At 41.5% G+C, this 23295-nt stretch overlaps 1 protein-coding gene across 3 annotated transcripts in view; it reads right to left on the bottom strand.

Moving 5' to 3' along the window:
• The window catches only part of TTC12 (tetratricopeptide repeat domain 12), a 46690-nt gene that overhangs the window by 17102 nt on the left and 6293 nt on the right, over positions 1-23295 (bottom strand). For all 3 annotated transcript variants that reach the window (XM_079104903.1, XM_079104901.1, XM_079104902.1), the window contains exons 3-12: positions 19953-20116; positions 19369-19390; positions 18677-18754; positions 17778-17899; positions 13464-13523; positions 8643-8714; positions 4259-4319; positions 3592-3780; positions 2384-2453; positions 1541-1629 (exon numbers count right to left, since the gene is read on the bottom strand). In XM_079104903.1, the coding sequence (XP_078961029.1) occupies positions 1541-1629; positions 2384-2453; positions 3592-3780; positions 4259-4319; positions 8643-8714; positions 13464-13523; positions 17778-17899; positions 18677-18754; positions 19369-19390; positions 19953-20116 (927 nt within the window). The remainder of the gene's footprint in view (positions 1-1540; positions 1630-2383; positions 2454-3591; positions 3781-4258; positions 4320-8642; positions 8715-13463; positions 13524-17777; positions 17900-18676; positions 18755-19368; positions 19391-19952; positions 20117-23295) is intronic.

The raw sequence follows: 23295 nt of genomic DNA, 5'->3' as shown, positions 1-23295 counted from the left end.
GTTTACATTTTTTTTTTCTTATACTGGTAAAGTAGCTTGTTGTAAGTAATTTAAACAACACAGAAGTTACATAAAGCTGAAAATGAAAGACCCTTCTCTGCTGCCACCTCTAGGTAATCCCGTTTCCTAAGGAGCTATTATTCACTCTCACAAGAATAATGTTAAAAATACTATACATCTTACCTCTAATTGGCTTCTCTTTCCCACTCAACAGTATGTCACCAACATATTTTCATGTTCTCACTTTTAAGCGTTTCCTTTCCCATTTTAAAAACTTTCCTGTATTTATTGAGTTAGATATATCAATATTTCATGGATTTGAGATACAGCATGTACATCTGAGGCTGCGTCTGACAATATTTTTCAGATATTAAAAATGTAGCTCCAAGGTTCACTGAGACCAAAGTAAACGTGTTGCTATGTCAGATTCACACAGAGAGAACACCAGCGCCAAGCCCTGCCTTCCTCACCCTCCTGCAGATGGCTTTGCAAACACACAACCCTGAGCCATGTGGGGTCTTAACGCAGAAGAACAAGTACCTAGATGATTCTTCTGGGCAGAAAGTGCTTTAGGAACTAGGTCTCCTGATTGTCTAGTTTTCTAGAACTTTTTTCTTAAGTTCTTGTGAGGAGTCCACTCTACTAACTCAAGAGGAAAAAAATTTATTACCCCACACTTGGCATTTTATAGAATATAGTACACTCACAAGCTCTATTAATGGCTCCCAAGTAGCACTGTGAAAAGGAGATGCAGCTATCATTATTCCCATTTTTAGTGTTTCAGGTCGAAGGTCAAATCTTCGTCTATGAAGCACTTCTTAAAAATGAAGGAAATAGGGCTGGGGATATAGCTCAGTTGATAGAGTGCCTGCCTCGCAAGCACAAGGCTTGGGTTCACCCCATCACCACAAAAAAAAAAAAAAAAAGAGGAAAATACTTAAAACCTTGATTTACACTGAAGTTGCAAAGGTGATTAAGAAGGATTACAAATGAACTTAATGAACTCCAGAAGATAACAGCATGAAGAAAGGTAAGAGCTAACATGGAAAGTAAAATCCCTACACCATTCTATTATCTCAGTATTCAACACTATCAGTGTGTGAAGATGCTGGCGAGACCACATCATACATCTCAAGATGCTAAAAGTGGTACTATGTCAGCAAAATAAAACAGCATTTTTAGGCAGACAGGAAAGGAAACACTGTTTATTCCATGGACAGCATGTGAGCAGAAATCATGGTCTGCAAAGAGCAGAGGGGGCCAGGTGAGGCGACCACTGCTTATGCTGACAGTGACCTGGCCCACCATCCTCTGGGCAGCTCTCCCAAGGATGGGAGGAGTTCACACTGCAGGGTGCTGGAGATGAAGCTGCAATGCAGACCCTGCTTCCCATCCACATGAAGGGAGGGGTGTGTGTGAAGGTCTAGACACCAATTCTTTAAGGCTTGGCCTTCTGGGGCTGGGGGACAAGAGTGCCCAACCTGCAACTTGCACATCACCAGCAGCATGCTGGTGATTAGCAATGATGATGTGGACTTACCATTCTCACTGCATACTGCTTGCCAGAGCTTCAGAACAGACACACAGACTGTCTCTTCAACCACATCTTTCCCTGTCATGGAAAAGCACCTACGATGGGCAGAGAGAGCAACACAGAATCTGGAAATCAGTCCTGATTTTCTTTTCACTTGGTTTCATTTCACACCCAGACTTGCCACAAGAAGGTTTAGGAAATTTGTAAAATCCAGAGCAGAGGTCACCAGGATCAAGGACTGGCCATCACTGAGCCAGGCCAAGGATACAGGCTGAGGAGGTTAGGGTTGCACAGGGGGTGGGTGGTGAGCCAGGGGCCACAGGTGATGTCTGGACATACTGGCATGTGCTAGCAACTGGCCCACATCAGGGTCCTAAGCCTCAGGAATTGTACCAGCATTGTTGAAATGTTAGATGAAAATAAATTCAGCAAACCACCTCCAACCATGTGGTTGCTGATGAAATTCTAAATGGGATGGCCAAGACCCAGCCCATGCTACTTCCTGATACAATCGGTAAATTCCAAACGAGGAAAAGAACAGATACCAAACTTGCAGAAAATGGTGGGAAGCCAGCAAGAATGATCTTTCCTCTGACTCTGAAGTGCCTGGAGGAGCCCTGCGACAAACTACTCTCCATCCTCTCCAACTGTTAGCTGCAGCATGACTCAAATGAGCTGAGGATTCAGCCTCAAGGGTTAGTGTGGGAGCTCTGTGACTCCGGAGGGGCCGCCACTGCTGAATGAGGGGCAGGGACCCAGTAACATCACTGTCTGTGATCGTTACCTGGTTTCACAAGAAATGGGTCTTTCCTTGCTTTGATGCTGGGCTGTCTTCCCAAACATCCCTACCTTCTTATGACCCCATTGTCACTGATGATGCGGAATCCACCGTGTATTCTGAATAAAGTTCGCTCTGTGCCTGAGACAAAGTCATAAGAAACCAAGTCAGGCTCCTGAACTGCCCACCTGGTGTCTAGCTGCAATACAGCAAGCGGATCACTGACTCCCAATATGGCAGGTCAAGGTCACCGAATGGACAGTTTGGCAGCAACAGATACTTTACACTGAAAAAATGCAAGTGTCACCAGCCACTCAGTGCTGCAGTCGGAGAGGCTACTCCGAAGGAGAGCAGAGCTGGGGTGGCCCCGTGGGTGAGCAGCACAATTCATCAGGCTACAATCTTCAGAGAGCCTCCGGGCGCTGCTTAACCTTTGGGAAGAGCTGGTACCCATCTGTTCTTAAATATTTATTCTGAAGCTATTTCCAGGCTCTAGAGAAGAACCTGTGATCTCCAAGAAACTGCTGGAGGGAGTATCTGAGCACCCTCCATCCTACACTAAAGGGAAGCCAGGGACACCATCCATTTGTACAAGCAACATTCTGTCACTAAGTAACAAAAGTTGTCTAAGCCCTGGCATCAATGCTTACAAGAGCTGGTAAAAGGAAGTAGCACAGCTCTCATTAGTAGAAGGAGAGTTGATGCTTCCTCTGAAACCATCTTCACATTCTAAGCAGTCATTAAGTGCAACTGGTGTGAAACCGGAAATTTATCCTACAAATTTCTGCCTTCCATTTTTCTATAGGGAGGGGGTTGTATGCATGTAGGATGTCTGGATGGGCATGGGAGTGTGTGGGGTATGTGCAGGACGTGTGTGGGGTGTGTGGAGCATATGTGAGGACTGCATGTGTAGAATATGTATATTGACACCAGTATTTATGGTGTTGTGTGCTGTGTGGTGTGTGTGTGCGTGAACGGTGTGAGTGTGTAACATGAACACATGTGGAATGAGTGCGTGCCAAGTGTACGTGTTTTGTGTTGTGTTGTGTGTGGTGCTTACTGCCTGCCTGTGTGCTGAGTGTATGCATGATCTGAAGAGAGGATGGAAGGGGGGTGGGATATTTTTTTGTTCATTCTCTTTAGCACATACATTAGAGTACATCTTCAATCAATATTTATATAAGGGAGGGAGGGGCTCTTTGCCTCGTGAAGCTAGACCTTCAAAGCCCATCCCTTCACACTGACAGTACGCACGAGAGAGAACACATCTCTGCCTTACAGTCCTTCATCATTTCTGTCAGGATCTCGATTCCTCCAGCGTAGAACAAGGGCATCTGGTCAGGCTTGGAAAGGGATTCCAAGAGGTTTTTGGTTGTCACAGCTGTGCTCTTTCCTGAATCCAGCAATTCATGGGCTTCCTTCTCTTGAAGGTCTGCCTTCTCCCGAAGATCTACTTGGTTCTGGTACTCTAGCAAAACAAGCAGGAAAAACCCAAATCCAAACAAAACCCTAACAATCAATAATACCACACAAGAAGTAACCTTCTTTCTTTCCCTTATCTCTCCCTCCCTCCCTCCCTTTTCTTTCCTTCCATCTGGTTGGGAATCTGAGAAGCATAAAGTATTAAAATATTGAAACTTTTCTTCAGCAAGGAAAATTCTAAGAACAACATAAAGTCTATACCAGAAGTCTGAAACCATCTTGGGGACTCAGAGCAGATTAGCAGTCTCTATAGGAGAATGGCATACAAAAAAAGGAAGTAAAAATTGGGGCAGGAGAAGAGAAGGAAAAGGAACAGAGCAAGCCCATTAACACAGGGCTGGAGGCATAGGAAAGGCCAGGCTGTGGCCTTGAGGCCAAAGGCAGGGAAGGTAGGCAAGCACCCCAGCAAGGAGCACAGGGGGAAATGGGATCGGAAGGAAGGGTATCAGCATGAGCATTCTCACCTTTGACCTGTGTCTGCAGCTTGGGGTTTATTTCTAAGATCTTCTGATAACACTCTCTAGACTGGAAAACAGAAAGAAGACCTTGAAGAGTGGTTAGGGGGTAACCGTGATTACAAGAAAGACAGAGGGCATCACAGGGCTTGGCTTCTTCATTATTTGCTCCTGGCCTCCTGCTCCCAGCGCAGGAGGTGGGCATGGAGAACACAGTGTGCATCTGATGTGTTGTTTAGGCTTCTCTGGATCTGTGTGGCACCAGGTATTATTTCAAAATTCACTTTAAAAAGCTGTGTTGTCAGATACAGACTGTGATGAAAAATATCCAGTCCTAAACTTTTGTGGATATTGTCTGTCTGGGACAGGAATAATCATAAGGTAAATGCAAAACTTAGATATGATATTTGCACTGAGAAAAAACAGTCTACCTGACAGAGAAGCCCAAGGGGAGTTAGCAAATAAATAAAGCTGGAGACAATGTTGACAGACTCAGGAATAGGAAAAGAGGGCTGCCTGATGAAATGCACAGACTGCTCAAAGAGCTGGACAGAGGCCGACTCACTGGTCATAGCTGGCTCAACCAGAAACCAGTGAGGGGCTCCCACTGAGAAATCTACTGGATAAGAAGTTTCTGGAACAAGAAAAATTCCATGTCATGAGAATTTCTGGGCTAAGGCAGTATTGTTATCCATAGGGATGTAAGAAATGCCCAGAGAATTATCCAACCAGTCACCAAGAGCATACTAAGGAAAAAAACAGTTCTGAGATATCTTGAAGGTTCAAGATTTGTCTAGAAGACTAAGATAAATTAATGGAAGAAAACACGTGAACATTAAAATAAAGAGCAGTGTCACAGGATAGAAGTGTATACACTGAATTCAACTTTTCTTCAACCCCAGATTCAATCTGTCAGCAATTTTTGTTGGCTTCACCACCAATATGTGTCCTTAATTCCATCATTTCTTACCACCTCCATCATCACCAATCTGGTTCAGGTCACTACTTCCTCTTGATTGGATGCTTTATTGCTATTAATAGCCTTCTTTCTAATTGGTTATCTATTCTTATTTTATCTTATCTCTGTTCTTTTCTTATTGGCATCTTGCCATACCAAAATTTATTCTCACAGAAATAGAGAAAGCAATCATGAAATTCATCTGGAAGAATAAGAGACCCAGAACAGCCAAAGTAATCCTTAGCAGGAAGAGTGAAGCAGGGGGTATCACAATACCAGACCTTCAACTATACTACAGAGCAATAGTAACAAAAATGTCATGGTATTGGCACCAAAATAGACACACAGACCAATGATACAGAATAGAAGACACAGAGACAAACCCACATAAATGCAGTTATCTCATACTAGACAAAGGTGCCAAAAACATACAATGGTCTAGAAAAGATAACCTCTTCAACAAATGGTGCTGGGAAAACTGGAAATCCATATGCAGCAAAATGAAATGAAACCCGTATCTCTCACCCTGCACAAAACTCAACTCAAAATGGATCAAGGACCTTGGAATTAGACCAGAGACCCTGCACCAAATAGAAAATTTATTCTCATATGGAAGTTAGAGTAATCCTTTGAAATACAAGTTAGATTAATCAAGTCTTTGCTGAAAACTCCCCACTGGCTTGCAGATCATTCAAAGTGAAAGCAAGGCCCTCTGAAATGCCTGGAAAGCTCTCCACGACCAGCCTCCCACCCCCGTCACTCCCTAACCTCCTCTTCCTCTCCTCCCTTGTCTTCATTCTTGCACCCACCACCTAGAGTCCTCCCCTTTTATGTATCTTACAGTTTGCTCACTTCGATCCCTTCCTTCCTTCAGAGCACCTTCCCTGAGCACCACATACAAAACCAATCTCATAATCCACTGCTTCCAGATTTATTCTTCTCATTAGCACTCAGCACTAACATTAAACTTATTATACCTAACATGCCACACCTTTACTTATTTGGTTTCTAACTCCCACCTGACCCCAAAATGTAAGTTCCATGGCATCAAGGACTTGTTTACTGCTGCGTTCTTACCTGCACAGATAGTGCCTGACATAGGAAGCATGCAATAAGTATTTGCTGAATGAATTGATTAACTGAATAAGTGAATGAGATTTGGTGGAGAAAGACTAATAATTTCTTTATTCACATATTTTCATTCAACTTCATTGTGATAAACCTATTACTTTTACAATTCAACCCAACAAAGTTACTTTAAAAAAATGTACAGTATGAGGCCATTTCTTTTAAATATCTAATATCTTACAAATGGAAAGATATCCCATGTTCATGGATTAGAAAACAATATTTTTCAAATGGTAATATTCCCTGAATTAATTTACAAATTCATGTGATACCCATCAAAATTCTATGTGTTTTCTTGGTAGAAATTGACATGATCCTGAAGTTCACATGAAAATTCAAGAGAACCAGAATAACTAAAACTGCTTGAAAAAAAAGAGCACAGTGGGAGGATTCCACACAGTTCTCAATTTCAAAACTTACTTTGAAGTTGCAAAAATTAAGACAGTGTGGTACTGGCACAAGCATATACTTGAAGATAAAATTCAAACTACAGAAAGAAACCCATCTATTTATGATTAACTGATTTAAATCATTCAAATGGGGAAGGAACAGTCTTCAATAAATGGTATTGGGACAGCTGGATATCCACATGCAGAAGAATGAAATTGAACCCATACCTCACTCCACATTAAAAAAATGGATCAGAGCCATCAAACTCTTAGAAAAAAGGTGTAAATCTTCATTACCTTGGATTAGGTGAACATTTCTTAGATATGACATCAAAAGCACAAGCAACCAAAGAAAAAATAGATTAATTAATACTTCATACAAATTAAGTTTTTTATGCTATAAAGGACACCATCAAGAAGGTAAAAGATAATACACAGAATGAAAGAAAAATCTATAAATTAATTTATCTGATATGAGTATCTAGAATATATGAAGGATTCTTATAAACTCATTATAAAACAGTAAAAACTCTAATTTAAAAATGGTCAAAGGATCTGAAAAGAACATTGCTCAAAAAAAAAAAAAACAAAAATAGGATATCTGAATGGCCAATAAGCACATGAAACGGTCTCAACATTATCAGTCATTGGGGAAATGCAAATTAACACCACAATGAGATCACTTCTCACCTACTAGAATAGATATAAAAGAGAAGAAAGAAAATACAAGTACCAAAGAGGATGTGAAGCAACTGAGACCCTCATACAAGGCTGACAGAAATGCAACATGCTGTGGTCACTTTGGAAGACAGTTGGCTGTTTTTCAAAAAGTTAACCAAGCAATTCTACCCATAGATATATACCTAAAAGAACTGTAGACATTAAAAACCTATACATGAATGTTCATAGCAGCATTACTCATAGTAGTCTAAAAAATGGAAACTACCCAAATGTCCATCAGATAATGAATGGGTAAATAATATATGGTTTACTTATATAATGGAATGCTACTGGGTAATAAAAAAGGAATGAAGTCAGCTGGGAAGGCTGAGGTGGGAGGACTGCAAGTTCGAAGCCAGTCTAAGCAAATTAGCGAGGCCCTAAGTAACCTAGTGAGACCCTGTCCCATAATAAAATATAAAAAGAGCTGGGTATATGGCTTAGTGGTAAAGCATCCCTGGGTTTAATCCCTGGTACCAAAAAAAAAAAAAGGTATGAAGAACTGATATTTAGTAAGACACTAAGGAATCATTTATTACAACATATTATATGATTCTATTTATTTTATATAAAATGTGTAGAACAGGCAAATACATAGAGGCAAAAAGATTAGAGGTTGCCTAAGGTTGAGGTGGGGATGTGGAGAAGGGTGACTAATAGTGGGTACAGGTTTCTTTTTTTTCAGGAGGGGACAACAATGTTCTAAAATTGACTGCAGTAATGGTTGCTCAATTCTGTAAATATACTAAAAACTATCAATTGTATGCTTTCTATAGGTAAATTGTATGGTCCATGAATTATATGGCTGTAATTAAGAACATGTTTCTTAGTATATATAGATACACTTAGTGTGGATGGATGGATGGATAGATAGATAGATAGATAGAGTGATTGATAGATTGATTTTGGGGATGAAGTTTAAGTGTATTTTGTTTTCTCTTTTTGCTTATGTCATTTCTCTCCAGAAGTTGAATGAACAATGGCAAAAAGTGTTGCCAGGTAGATGCCGACAGCTGGTGGGGTTGCATTAGCTGACACCCAACATCCTTCCCAACTCTAGCATCCTGAGATTTACCCTGGAAAACCCTACAGGCTGGAACAACACCTAACCAATGTGGAGGACCATGGTCCTCCTGTGGGACAATCCAGAGCAACACTCTTGCAATCAAACATTCCACTTATTCCTTTAAGAACTTACCGCACTGTAGTTCTTCAGGGCCAGGTGGGCTTTTCCCATGTGAAAATATGCTTTTGTGCATTTTTCATCACACTGTATAAAAGAGAATGTCTGATGAGATGTTTCAGAAGATTTGAAATCATTAGCCACTTCCCTACCTGCCTAGCTAATAGAGTGAGGCAGAGTTTGATTCTCAAGACAGTTATCAGAGTTGACAATTAAAACTTTTCTGTGTATCTATGACCAAACTAACTGATGCCTGTGAGGAGCCTGGATGCACAAGTAAGCTCTCTATCAAATTAATGATACCTGTCAGTTTTCATTTCCATTTAATGAGACTCACTCATGAAAGAAACCAGAAATTCTTAGCTTAGAAGAGCTCTTAACACTGAGTAAACATTAGAATCACCTGGGATGCTTATAAAAATCCTAACCAGGCTGCACCCCACACCAATTAGATTATTCTCTGGGATAGAGCCCAGGCATCAATAATCTTTTAAGTTCTCTAGGTGATGGAACTGTGCAATCAAGTTTGAGAACTACTAGTTTATTAGAATAGAAAAAATTGATTCTTGGAAAACAACTGAGGTTACCAGTATATCTTAATGGCCTCAAGAAGGTATTATACCCAAATAAACTGGGAACTTACATTCGTATTATTTAAGATCCAGAGGGATGCCCCATTCAAAAGACGGATTGAAATTTAAAGCTAAGAATATACCATCAATTATTATAATCCTGAAGGGAATGATCTGGCACAGACATGAACTAAAATTTAAAATGTCCAGTGAGTTAACCTTTATTGAACGCTTTTAGGTGCAAGGCACTGTGCTAGGTCTGATGCTCCTCAGGGTTTAGAGTTAATGAGGTCTGGGGTTCCATCTTGGAAGTCTAAAGTGTCCTGTCCTGGGTGAATCCTTGTTCTGCCACTCACGAGAAGTGGGATGCTGACCAGGTTACCTGCCTTTCTGGACACTCATTTCCTCATTGGGAAATGAAGAGAATAACAGGATCTTTCTCTTCATGTGCAGGCTGTTATGAGGAAGCGTCAGATAAAACACTCTGAGCGGTCTGGGTAATACATCATTAGCTGCTGTTACTGTGGTTACGACAACAGCAATCCATTTCAGAGCAAGAGAGAAGATTTAAAGAAAGGCAGAATAATAGTAAAGGAGGGAAGAGGAATGGGTGGAGAGGCCTGTCGAGGTGCATTTTCACGTCTGTCATTTCCTGACCCACTGGTAAGGGAACGGGAGTCATGATGACAAGAGCACGTGGGACCTCTCAGTCCATTCCGTGTGCCAGGCACTGGCCTGGATGGTTCTTGTGATCTCATATAAGCCTTTTAACACCTCGGTGCAGCATGTACAGTTATTACCCTCATTTTACAGATGAGGAAATGAGGGTTGGAGAGGTTCATGACCACCTGGATAGTAAGTGAAGAGCTGGAATTTGAAATATGACCATTTATAACTTTGAGACCCAAGAAGGGCTTAAAAATGATATCAAATCCCCTTCCTAAGGATGCTATAGAGAAGAGCATACAGACGCTATAGGAAATGCTATTCAAAAAGTCCAGTAGAAGTAAGTGTGGTCTAAAGAGATGTCACCTGAAACAGTCTGAAAAGGAGGTGGGATTTGAAGTGGATCTTGAGTGACTGAGAAGTGAAGAAGTGAAGAGAGGAGGATGGAGAGGGAAGGGGATGGGCAAGGTTTGGAGGTGGGGAGCTCAGGGGCCTTCTGTGAACAGTGCAGTTGAGATTGAGAGGAAGGTGCTGGGTGGAGGGGCTTGAAAGGGCAAGCCAGACACGATTCCATATGGAGGCCTTGAATGCCAGCCAGAGGAGGGTGAGTCATTGATGGCAGCATGGAGGCAAGCTGGTGTGGAGGTGGCCTGTGGAACTGACCAGAGGAGGGAAAGGCAGGGAGATGAGTGAGAATACCAGACAATCGCTTGGAATGAGGACTGATGTCTGCTGTCTTGGTGATAATGGGAATGGAAGGAAATGCAGAAACCAGAGCTATGTCGAAGAAAGACCAACACCAACTAACTCTAAATGATACAGCTGAGGGAGGACGTGAGTCAAAACTCAGGGTGTGGCTGCCTGGAGGACAGGATATGTCCTGAGCAGGAGGTCACTGAGAGAGGGTAGTGGGAAGGTTGAGTGGGAAGATGAAGAGCTGGCTTCTAGATAGTCTGAGTTTCAAATGATGCCAGGACAAGTGATGGACACCTGTAGAAGGTGGCTCTAATGTAGCCCTGGGGCTGGGGGTTAAGAGGTCAGAGAGCCATTTGCAGGGATGAGAGCTGCACTCATGAGAAGAGATGAGAGAAGCAGGCAAGGAGCAGAGCTGTGAATCTGGCAAATTCTTGAAGGGCAAAACAGAGGACACAGGAAAGGAATGGTCAAAGGAAAAACAGGAAACCCAGCACTGCAGCTCATGAGACCAAGTCCTCCGCACATTCTCTGGCAGAGCACCAGGGTTAAAGACAGGGCATGTGAGTCCCATGCTTAGGGCCCTGGCCATAGGCTGAGTCACCTAGAAGTGAGTGTAGCTGTGACCTTGCCAACTCCTGAAACCAATGCAAAGGGCCACTAACAACTTTCTCACTACTCCTTGAATGGTGTGTCAGCCCTCACTAGGAGGTTCTTGAGTGAACCTCTCAGTCTCCCTTGAAAGGAATCCTGCCTTCAGAGGAAGACACATTTCATTGTGCAGGAAGTGCTCTGCCAAGAAAGGAAGGATTCTTGCTCTAACTGAACCAAGTTTCACAGCTGTATCTTCCTCCTTGAGGGACACTGGTCCTCAAATATCACATGAGACTGTTCCTACCAACTCAAAGGCACCAAAAACTATTAAATAGGCATGAAAGCACTAATCCTATTAATAATGGAGTCCCAGTGATAATCACTACTGATATATTAAAGACTTTCAAAGAGTGAAACTTTTCTTTGAACTCATGGCTTCATAAGAACTGTCACTAGTTTTTAGAATTTCTTGTTCATCTTTTCCCAGGCCTCCAAGTGTTTACCTGAACCTCTTCAAGTGGGAGCCTTGCTGGGCATTTAACAAGACTGGCTGCTGAGTGTCAGCGTTTTTTAATGTCAGCTCCATTGGGCCTACTTTGCCTTGGTTTCACCATTAATTACACTGTGCTTCAGCTAATGTTTGGGAACAGGCCACTGTGTTATCCTGAGTCAGCATGAGGGTGCGTTTACCTCTTTAGTTCTTGCAGATCAGAAAAGGGACTCCTGGAGGTCCTCGAAGAAGAGACCTTGTTTCTTTCACAGAAGGGAAATGAGATCCATACTCGGATTAAGGGGCTTAAAGTTTCAGAAGAGAGGCCATTTACAATAGATGGTTAAGAACATGGACTTACAGTAAGACCCACACTAGTTCTGTGATCCTGCTTAAGTCACTTAATTCATCTCTGAGGCTTAGAATCCCTGTCAGAAAAGTAGGGAAAACAGTGGTATTGAACAGAACAGGACAGGATGTTGTGAGCATGCAGCAAATGATAGGTTTTCCTGTTATTATTGCAACAACCAAGCAAAACATCCTAGCCTCTCTCTTCTCTTAGAGAATGGCAATAGAAAAAGAAATCATGATCAAACAAGGTGACAAAGTAGATTAGAGGATCTGTGCTGGAGGTGTGAAGACTTGATGTTGTCATAAGCTTTGGACAACCAACCCTCACACCTTAGACTTCTGCAGTGCAATAGGGCAATGCTTACCGTGTCTTCTAAGAGATCAAGAAACCAGATTCTCCAGATGTTGGTTTTGGAGAATCTCATGTGTTTTATGAACTATGATAGGCAAAGGTGAATTTACAACTCATCCCTGTTTCTCCTGCTTCCCCCTCAATACAAAATAAGTAGATGTGGTCAGTAGGTTGCAACAGATGTGTACTCATGGTGTAGGCCATGATCATTAGACCAGGCTAGGGAGTCAAAGGGATGTTATGGGACACACCTGGTGTATTCTCCTAGCTCCTCAATTTTCCTTGATTCCAAGTTGTTTAAAATAATACTGTTAAATTAAAATCAAGAGATAAATTTTATGAAGTGCCATGCAAAACTCACAAGGATAAAATAGGACTTAAAAGAAATGCTTCTTGTTTCTAAATCCTCCAGGGACTCAAGTTCATTATCCTCTGCTGTCAGCAGCACTTCTGTACAGAAATCTGAAAAGTGCTAGTTTGGTTATTTAGTTAAAGCCACCTGTGAGAGAATAACAGGAATTCAGATAAAGGGTTACTTAAATATTTGGTCATCGAACTGACCAAGAAGTGATCATGCCATTTTAAAAATGAACATTCCTTACTTCTCTGCATTTTTGATTATTTTGGCAGATTTCAGAGGGAATACCATGTACTGCCTAAGGCCTGATTGAAGTCAATGACAAGAATTCTTCTGATTATTCCTCGACAAAGAGAGGATGCTAGAGTTCTAAATGATTAGGGCTGGAGGGGAACAGCACAAGCTGATGAGGAAGAATGGGAATACTGCAGAAACAAACTCCATGACTCCAGAGAGGAGGCATTTCCACCAAGGCACGGGGCAAAGCATCGATGACAGGGGAAAGAAAGAGCTGCGAAATATAAAACCTTGAAAAACCAACAACGAAGTAGCTTTTCTGGAGTGCTTAATAGGAGCCAGGTGCTTCATGTGCATTATCAGGACCCTGGCAACCATTCTATTCCATCCCACCTTATAGGTCGGGAAACTGAGGCTCTGTCTGCAGCGTTGTGCACTGGCAGCTCCCTTCTACTCATTTCAGGACTGACATCTGGCCCAGCAAGCCCAACACCATCATGTGGTAAAGGCAATATTCTCTTACCTTCAGAGCCCAGTCACAATCCACCAGTGCCTTCTGGTAATCTCCAAGTTTTATATAAGCCTGAAAAGACACAAAGGGCTGAGATTCACACACAACTCTGCATCAAGCAGGCTTTAGCTAACACAGAAAGAGACGGGCGGGTGGTGAGGAGTAACTGATGCTCCCTGTATCAGGCAGGGCCCAGCAGGAAACACTGGGCAGGCAAGGTGAGTTTGTTACAAGGACTACCTGCAAGGCGAGGGCAGGGCTCAGAGGAACTGGCAAGGGGTGTTACAGAACCTGGGCTAGCAGTGAGCAGCCACCACCACAGCTGGAGCTGATGAGGCAGAAAGAGGGAGAGATGTGGAAAACAGGAGAGAACACCTGTGTGAAATGAGCTGCCTGACATGAGCTGACAACTTTATTGGAGCTAAAAGCCAGAATAAGTGCCCCCATCTCACGTTCCTCCCGCCTTCTGATCTTTTTGGTTAAACCTAGATGGAAACTAGGGGGCTGGGAAGCCAAGGCACCAGTCCACACGGGCCAACCCCACATCACAGAGCAGGGCAAAGAAGGATTGGGAGGCGCAAACAGAAAACGTCCACCACAATAACCACGGCTACAAAGGAAGAGCATTCTCTGGAGTCTAGCCAGGTTGTGAATGTTCCAGGACACCATATAATAAAGGGAATCAAAAAGGTAGATCGTAACAAGTGTTGGAAAGGATGCGGAAAAACTGGAATTGCTGGGAGGAATACAAAATGCTGTAGTCCCTTTGGAAGAGCTTGGCAGTTCCTCCAAAGGTTAGCTACAGAGTTACCACGTGACTCAGCAATTTCACTTCAAGGAATATTCCAAGAAGACTGTAAACATACATGCACATAAAAACTTGTACATGAATGCTCAAAGCAGAACTATTCATAATGGTCAAAAAGTACAAAGAATCCACGCGTCCATGAACTTAAGGATAAAATATTGTATACTTATATACAATGGAAAAAATAATTCAGCTACAGAAAGGAATAAAGAACTGATACTAATGTGAATGAACCTTGAGAACTGCATACTAAGTGAAAGAAGTCAGTCACAAAAGCATAAATAATACATGATTCCATTTATATGAAATGGTCAGAGTAGGCAAAGGTATGGAGATAGAAAGCAGAGTAGTGCTTGCCTAGGGCTGGGGACCAGGGGGAGATTTGGGGAAGAGGAGAGAGTGTGGAGTTTCCTTTAGAGATGAGAAAATGTTCAAGCATTGACTGTGATGTCTGCACAACTCTGTGATTATACTAAAAGCCAGTAATTGTGCAGTTCAAATGGGTGAATTATATGGTATGTGAATTATATCTCAGTAATGCTGTTACCAAAAATTAATAAGGGAAACATTCTGCTCTGTCCTTATGAGTCTACCAGGAAGGAAGAAAAACAGGAAATAAGCTGGCATTTAAGAACCCAGTACCATTAACCCTCAGTTCAAATGTCTGGGAACTCTTTTGGAATTTTCTGAAATTGGAGAAAATCTTGACAATTAAGAATTAACTTAGAATTTGAATCAACTTAAACTAAACCAACTTGAGGATTTAGATCAGATAAAGTGTCCAGAACTAGGGGCAAATAAAAAAATGAAAGATTGTTTCAAGATAAGCACAATGACTACTATGAGCTCCCTGCTAATTACTGGTCACAGAGGGTGGCCAATAAATTCTTATCAAGAAATACTACAGAGATTTTAAACACTTTTTGGAAATTCCCTAAGAAGTAACAATAATCACCCCATATAAAAAAGGAAAACCAAGCATCTGAAGGACAAATAGATTTTCTAGGGTCCTATCAGTCACCAGTAATAGAGCCAACACAAGTAGGCTTGTCCATGACCAAAACTGTACCAAGGAACTGCGATGTTCTTAACCATAAGATGAGATATTTACATGGACAAGCCAATTATGGGGTCAGTGCTGGAACTCAGGGAGAATCTAAGCATTCAGCCAAAGTGAGGAAGGAGTAGGTAACAACCAGCTAATGAATTTCTGCAGTATGGCTCTTCCCTGCCATAGAACGGAAGCTATAATGCTGTTCCTTCATTAGCTCAGGCTCTGTACTAACTGAAGAAGACAACTCTTTGAGCTTGCCTGCTCTGTGAAACATCATCCTTTGCCTCTGGTCTTAGGTTGCATTTGAAAGCCAGAGGATGAGGAAGAGTTTAGCATCGTTCTAGACAACTGTAGCCATGACTCTACGACACAGATTAAGAATACACACAGACCCTGAAAAAGTCTCCCAGGGCTTCAACAATTTCACAATGCAGCCTTTTACTTTTTCTTCTTTTTTTTAAAGACTTGGATTCAACACCCTGTAACTTTTCCACTCTCTTTAGCTTTTCCACATTTTAAGAAGAACTACTTTTGCCAAATGGCAATTAAACTCTAGATTTATCTAAATTACCCCAGCAATCTATTGATCATAACATTAGCTTCAGAAGAAAAACAAAGCAATGAAAGGGTAGCTTTTTTTTTCTTTAGCAAGTAACATTCAATTCACAGGGTCCTTATTAAGTGTTTTCTAGCCCTGCATGCAAACAGGGAAGGCATTTTAAAAATAGTCAATGGTTCAAAGATTCCTAATACTAGGCAACACATTTTGAATAAGCTTTCTCTTTGAGAAAGCTGGGAGAAATTACTTTCCCAAAGCTTTTCATTGCATTTGCTTATATTTATCCACATTCACTCTTAATGTAATTCTTCAGAACTAATGAGAAAAAACTTTAAAATTGAGTACAGTAAAAATGTAACTAATTTAGATGAATTAGGGCAGTCTGAATTAGATATGTCTGAATTACATAACATTTTAAAAACAATTCAATTTTATTGCTTTTGAATCACTTCAGAGCAACAAGACTGAACAAGCATCAGTAGGTAGATGCTTTTAGGGGCCAAACTGGTGATAAATAAGAAGGAAATGTAATTATTATACTAATTGCTTACCTTTAAATGATTCTTCTGAATCATCAACAGAAACTTAATTCCTTAAATGGACTTAATATGCTTCCAATGTTATGTAACTCAATAAGAATTTAGGGGATGTGCATTATAAACAGAGCATTGGGGGAAAAGATATGGCAGTTTTTGCCTTCAAAAGATTTATATTTGCAATCTAGTTAGAGTGATAGGGTGATAAAATGTAAACTACCAAATCGGCCTCAGGCCACCTTATTTATCAGTTTACTTCCTTATAACAAGTTTTCTCCACCAACGGAGATAGATAAATGACACCTCGACTCCAGTGGGATGTATTCAAGCCCCTAAACTAATGAGGTTGCACTGAGCTGGATCTACTCCCCATTAAATCAGTGTCACTCCCTAGACTCTGGCCTCCCAATGTCCTGGGTCTTGCTTTTAATATGCTTCCTCAACGTACCCCAGCCAGACATTTAATCATGAGTCACAGAGATTGGAGCTGACAGGGACTCTGCTGCAGACTCTCCCTCTGGTCCATGACATGGCATCAAGCACATTTCGCACAGGTCTTTGCTGACAGGTCCTAACAATCAGATAATCATGCCCATCAATCTGCCAGTTTTTAAGGCTTGAACAAGGAGACCGCTAACCACATAAAAACTCAACTACTTTCCAAAGATGAGGTCACAGGTGACATTCTTGCTTCAGCTGAGAGCCATCAGCTTTGTCCCTTCATTAAGTAGCAGAAAATGAATACCAGTGATGGTTTTTACCTGGTGTTCCGAGAAACTGAGAACCCCTATGATACAAATCTGAGGTGAAAGGGTTTTCAGAAACTTCAAATTTCTGAGAAACTGGCTGTAGTTCCATCAGCTACCCAGTTTACTTCAGTCACTAGACCTTAATCTTAAAGAGGGATAGCTATGATGAGTAAGACAGTCACAGGGAAGTAGCTTTTAGGAGTTAAGACTGCCACCAAAAGAGGAGGCTGGTCGAATTGAGTGGTAGCAGAATTACAAGGTCTCACAGGTTATTTCATTCCACTGGTTTTCTCCTTTATCCACAGGGAAAGTGCCTGGTCATCCTTGGGGATGTGCCGGGGAGGACGTACTCTATGGAGGGAGCTGATGTCGTGACGCTGTACAGCTCCTCCCAGTCCTCCTCCTCCAGAAACCGCCCATCAGCAGCTTGAAGGCAGATTGTGGCGTTTATAACCTGGAAACTGGTGCACACCACATACAAATCAAGGGCCAGTTGGTAAACATTTACCAGTCCAGCAGGGCTACCATCTAGTCTTGTCTTCATCTGTTTTTCAAATGCAGTGGCAACCACTCCCAGAGAGCCCCAAGAAAAGCCCTGGGTAAACCCCCAGCTCACTGACCTGGGCTCGGTTGGTGTACAGCACTTTCATGTCCTTCAGCTTCTCCAAGCCCTGGCTATAGCGCAGCACAGCCGTTTCATAGTCACCTTTGACGAAGGCTTCGTTCCCCTCTTCTTTTAGGGCTATAAGAACAAGAGTCATCAACTGAGCTCTCACTGTACATTAGAAACTTCTTCTAGACTTCATTTCCCAATTCCACTCTGAAGGTCTTAGCTGACCCAAAAGGCACTTATTTCTGCACCTACTTCAGGATTACCTTCTTTATTTTTCCTAAGACTTTAAAGTAGATTCCAGAGAAAGTGACTGTTTCTGCATCAAGGCTCAGAACCACTCCAATCTTGTTACAGAGACCAACGTCTCATAAACAGGGTCCCTTAGTTAGTGTTCTGACAAATATGGAATCATGCAGATCCACGGCACACACACCACTGGTGGCATAAGATACTGAAAGCACCTCTGGCATAAGTCTCTCACCCCCAAGACACACAACGTGTGCCTTTCTTTTCCTTTCTTTTTCCTCTCCTTTCTCACAATTTTGTTTTCCCATTTCTTTTTTCTTTCTGACTTCATCTACATCACAGGCAAGCTGGTAGAGCCTCACTCTCTTTGCTCCCTACTTTCCAAGCACTCTTTAGGAATCTGATCCCCTAAGCCCATATGCCTTTGGAGGTGGGCTGACTGTGGAGGCCGACTGAGGCTGTATCCTACTCATTGTGCATGGATGCAGGAGCAGAGAACACACCCCCAATAACTTCTGCCTGGTCAGGTCCCACTGCCACAGGCCCACGAGGAACCCACTGCCTGGAACTTTAAACGTCCTCACACATCAGCATACAGACTCTCACATGCTCTTTCCAGCTTGAATCACCCAGCAATGAAAAGTAAGGACTGATAATTACCATCTGCTAAGACTTGGTTTTCCCTTCTTCTCTTAGCTCGCTCCTTCGCATCCTTCTCCACAGATGCCAAGAAGGCCTCTGATGGCAGAGTAATTTCAAACAGCCAAAAGAAAAACCCAAATACTATAATCAATTCTTTAACTCTAATGCCAAAGAGAGCTACTTTAGAGTTTCACAGCCATATTTCTCATGCACATGCACGTAGGCACAGGCACACACATGCACACACATAATTCTGAGGCAACTAAAATGACATTTTCTTAATTTGACATTAAATGGTAATCTGCGTGATGTATTATTATACATGATGGCTATGACTATGCTTCAAATTTGAATTATGTCTTTTAAAAGATTTTTTTCTTTGAAGAGAGGCAATTTTTTGTTCCATTTAGCATAATGAGCTGTGGAGATGAGCAAGAGAGAAAATATCTAGATTCCCTAAGAGTAAATTGGATGATGCGTAATAACTGAAGTCAGTTTACAAAAGAATGACCAGGAGAAAATCCAGAGAAGCCTCTGATAATTTTTCCCTCTGACCACTAGCAGAACTGTGTGATCAGTGGATTTTGTTCATGGGTTGTATGTAGGCCTAGAGGCTATAATTTAAGGGTCTGGAAGTTATAATCAATAAAAAAATGATCCTAAATCATTAAATAAACAGTACACACTGGGAAAAGAGATGCTGTCCTTACCTGGACTTAATTCATCTGCATTCTGCGAGACACAGGTTTTCATGAAAACAAAGAAACAAATTTCAAAAACTACTCTGATTTATATGTATACAAACCAAGAAGGCAAATCAATTACAAATGAGGAGACAAGTCATTTCCTTTAACCACTAATACGGAAGGGTTCAAAATTTAGGGAGCATGCTTTAAATCAGGAGATTTGGTTGTGGGTACAATTGATATGGGGTTGAGTCTGCAAAAGAAAGGCTGTTCAGGTTAAGGGACTCCATTGCTGGCTTCATGAGTTGGAAATATGAATTAGTAAAATTTACTACCTTAACAGTACAGCTTAAATATGGCACACATGCTGAGGGGGTAGAAGCCAAATTCCCATTAAAACAAACCCAAAGGTTGTTCATAAATGACCCAGAAAGACCAAGGGGGGGGCGGGGAATCAGAGTTTATACTTTCTTGTAGAAAATGAATCCAGTGAATCTAAGAAACAAGAGACTATTTCAGTTTCACCAGACAGCTTGAAATTAAATGACTGCTCAATGCAGGTCTTCCTGCTGTACCTACTTATATAAGTCTGCAATAGAAAAAGAAACCTCTGCAGGAGCTTGTGGAGGACCGATCGTGGTCTTGTTCAAGGTGGTTCTGCACCCGTCCTCCTCCTGGTGTTCCTCCATAAGCAGCAGTCTCTTCTCTGTCTCGAGGACAGCTTTCTGTTGTACAACCGGGTCATCAGAATTCATCTCCTGAATTAAAGTAGCTAGAGGAGAAATCAGATGTGAATCAATCAAAAGAGGTCTTCAAAAGGAAAGACTCCATTCATTAGAAGGATAGTGTACAAAATTAACGGGGGAGAAGCTAAAGAAGGAAAATAAGGCAATAGAAAGCCAAAATAGAGCAATTAGAACCAGTATGAAACAATGAAGAACAGGATTTGTTTTGCCTGGGAAAAAAACTACAAAAGAATTTAACTCTGGGCTTCAAGGAACAGAGTTTTAAGTTGTTATTCAATTCAACAATAACTTTTGGAGAGCTTATTCAGAGTTAAATATTATGCTGAATGCTGCAGATAACAATGATGAATAAAAATATCCTGTTTTTAAAGAGCTTATGATCTTGTGTGGGAGACAAACATTAAGGTACAGGCAGCTCTGAGATCACAAAACAATATCCCTTAACTCCCCCTGTCTTCATTGTACTGCCTCCCCAGCTCAGATTCCAGGTCCATCCGCTGCCAGCCATTCTGCCCTCCCACCTCGCTTAACAGATAAAAGTTCCAACTCTAGATGAATCCAAGAATCCACCTCTCTCAGCCTTTGTTAGGGATGCTGAATACTTACAGAGAAAGAAAGATGCCTGGGAGAACTGGTCCCAACTCAACTGGACCTTCAGTGATGCCCACCAATTCTATTATGCAATTCTAGGCAAGTCATTCTACTAAAGACTTTCAAGTTTTCTGCACTCCAAACCTGACCATTCCAAACAGACGATCTTACTTATTTATTCAGAGAGGAAAGGGCTGACATCCAAAAGTCTTTCAACTTCCTGTCAGCAAAACTATAAAACTGCCTACATCTTTGTCTATTCACCCTTCCGACCACAAGAAAAAGGTGTCCCTCCTCCTGTACGAGGTTTATCACTCATCTTGTGCTCAGGATTCCACCATCCTGATCCCATCCCATCGTTTTACATAAATGGGAATGCTGCATCACCAATTAATTATCCCACCTCAGCAATATTTCCAACCCAGACAATCGGCTTCCCCCTAAAGGTGTCTACACACTTTAACTCTCTCCCATGCCCTATCTCCTCTGTTCACAGATAAATTTAGGTATTTTCCCATTACTAGTTCTTCATTTCCCACTGACTCTCCAAGGAAACTTGCTGCAAATTTTAGTTGTAAATTACTTCAAATATTCATAAAATAAGGTACTTTTTTTCCACACCATCTATCAGTTAATACAGATCCTTTCTCCAGCATGTTTTAGTGTCTAATATTTGTACCACTGAGTTTGTGCTGTAAAACACACCATCCCCAAATTTATTGACTTAAAAACACTCTTTATCTAGCTTTATTTAGTTTCCAATTCTCCAGGTCAGTCATTTGAATTGGTCTTACCTGTCAGTTCTAGTTTAAGATGGGCTGATATGAGCTGTCAGTCATCTAAGTAACTCTACTTGGGAAACTTGGCTGGCTTTGGCTGGAGCAATAGGAGTGATTAGGGAAAGTGTATCTCATTCCAGCAGGGAGATCCAAGAGTTTCCAGAAAGCAAGACCCAATGTTCGTGCTTTTGGGGTTTCTGCTTATGTCATGTTTGTAGATATCACTTTGGCTAAACAAGTCACATGGCCAATCCAGGACTCCATCTTTGATGGGAAGAAAGGAATTCATGACCATTTTCCCAATCCACTAGAGTATCTGATACGTGTGTATGTTTAAACTTTTTAATAAGCAACTTTGCAAAATGTGTATTCTTCTGCTACCTACTTTATCTTTTAATATGCTTTAGAGATTTGTTCCTGAGGCATATGGTTCCAGGTGACTCACTTTAATCATTGTATGTACCATACTTGACCCACTTTTATTAATGGACATCCAGGTTATTTTTTGCTTCAGTAAACAAATAGAGCATGCCAGTATGTATATTACCTTGTGCACATGTTATATATTAAGATATAGCTTATGGAAAACTGCCGCTTCTTAGCCTGGGTTGCTGCAAGCGGCTCGCGCTGCTCCTTGCTCTTTCGGCCCGACCAGCGGGACAAAAGACACGTACTCTTCAGAAGTTCATGACGCAGCTTTTTCATTTATTCAGATAACACCCTCAATATATAAGCAGTCTCATGCATAAGCAATTGTAACCAGATATGTCCATCCAATCCTGTTAAAGGTCAAGCGATCACTCGCTCGAGCATACATGTAAAGTATATCTGTCCACGCGCTAGGCGGCTGAACTGATTATCATACAGCCAATTGTAAACGCTTCCTGCCTCTCTCCAGGCATAATCAGGATGCCATTTGCTCTCTGCCAGTCGCCATCTTTAGATGCACGTGGCGTAACCCTGGGCCCCGGGTTTCGGCTGCCACAATAGCTTACTGTAATTTTTACTCCTACAGCAATGTACAATGGTAAAGGTATCTCATTAATTTGCATTTTGCTGAATCTGACTGGGATTAAGTCTCTTATTGATTTGCAGGTCATTTGGACAGCCTCTTCTGTGAAGTATCTGTTCCTATTCTTGGCCAATTTTCTTCTGGTCATTTTTCCCTTTTGCATGACTTTATATAATTTCTTGATATATTCTAAACTGGTTTCATGGATTTGTAAACATTTTCTCCTTTGGTCTGATCTGCCTTTTGTTTTTATGAAACCTTTGTCAAAGAGATTTTCCTTTTAATTTTAATATGCTAAATATACCAATCTCTTCCTTTCTGATTTATGCTTTTTGCGCCATTAAGGTTACAAATGTGGTCTCTTCTTTTTAAAGGCTTATTTTTCTCATTAATGTTTCTGATCCACCTGGAGTTGATTTCTGTGTATGGTAGGCGCACCCTTTGTGGAGGGTCCTGTTCTCCCCATTGATGTGTCTTGTCCTTGTCAGCCTTTTGTCTATCTGCTCTAGGCTCTTCATTCCTTTTCATTGGACTGCTTGCTTTTCCAGCACCTAAACCTCCATGCAGTAATCACTGTAGCTTGATAATAATCTTGAACTGTGGATAGGGAGAGTTCTCCCTCCTTTTTTGCCTACAGAATTTCCTTGATTTTTCTTGGTCCTTTATTCTTCCATATGAACTGTGGAATCACCTTGTTGAATTTTAGCATAAACCACTTTGGGGGTGTTGATCTCAACTGTATTGACTGTATGAAATAATTTGAGGAGAACTGGTATCTTTACCAAATGAATCTTCCCATTCATGATAAAAATGCCTCCCTTTA

Source organism: Sciurus vulgaris (assembly GCF_902686455.1).
Source record: "Sciurus vulgaris genome assembly, chromosome: 11".
Classification (NCBI taxonomy): Eukaryota; Metazoa; Chordata; class Mammalia; order Rodentia; family Sciuridae; genus Sciurus; species Sciurus vulgaris.
The sequence above is the reverse complement of the archived record's forward strand: the minus strand, read 5'-3'. Positions and strand labels throughout refer to the sequence as shown.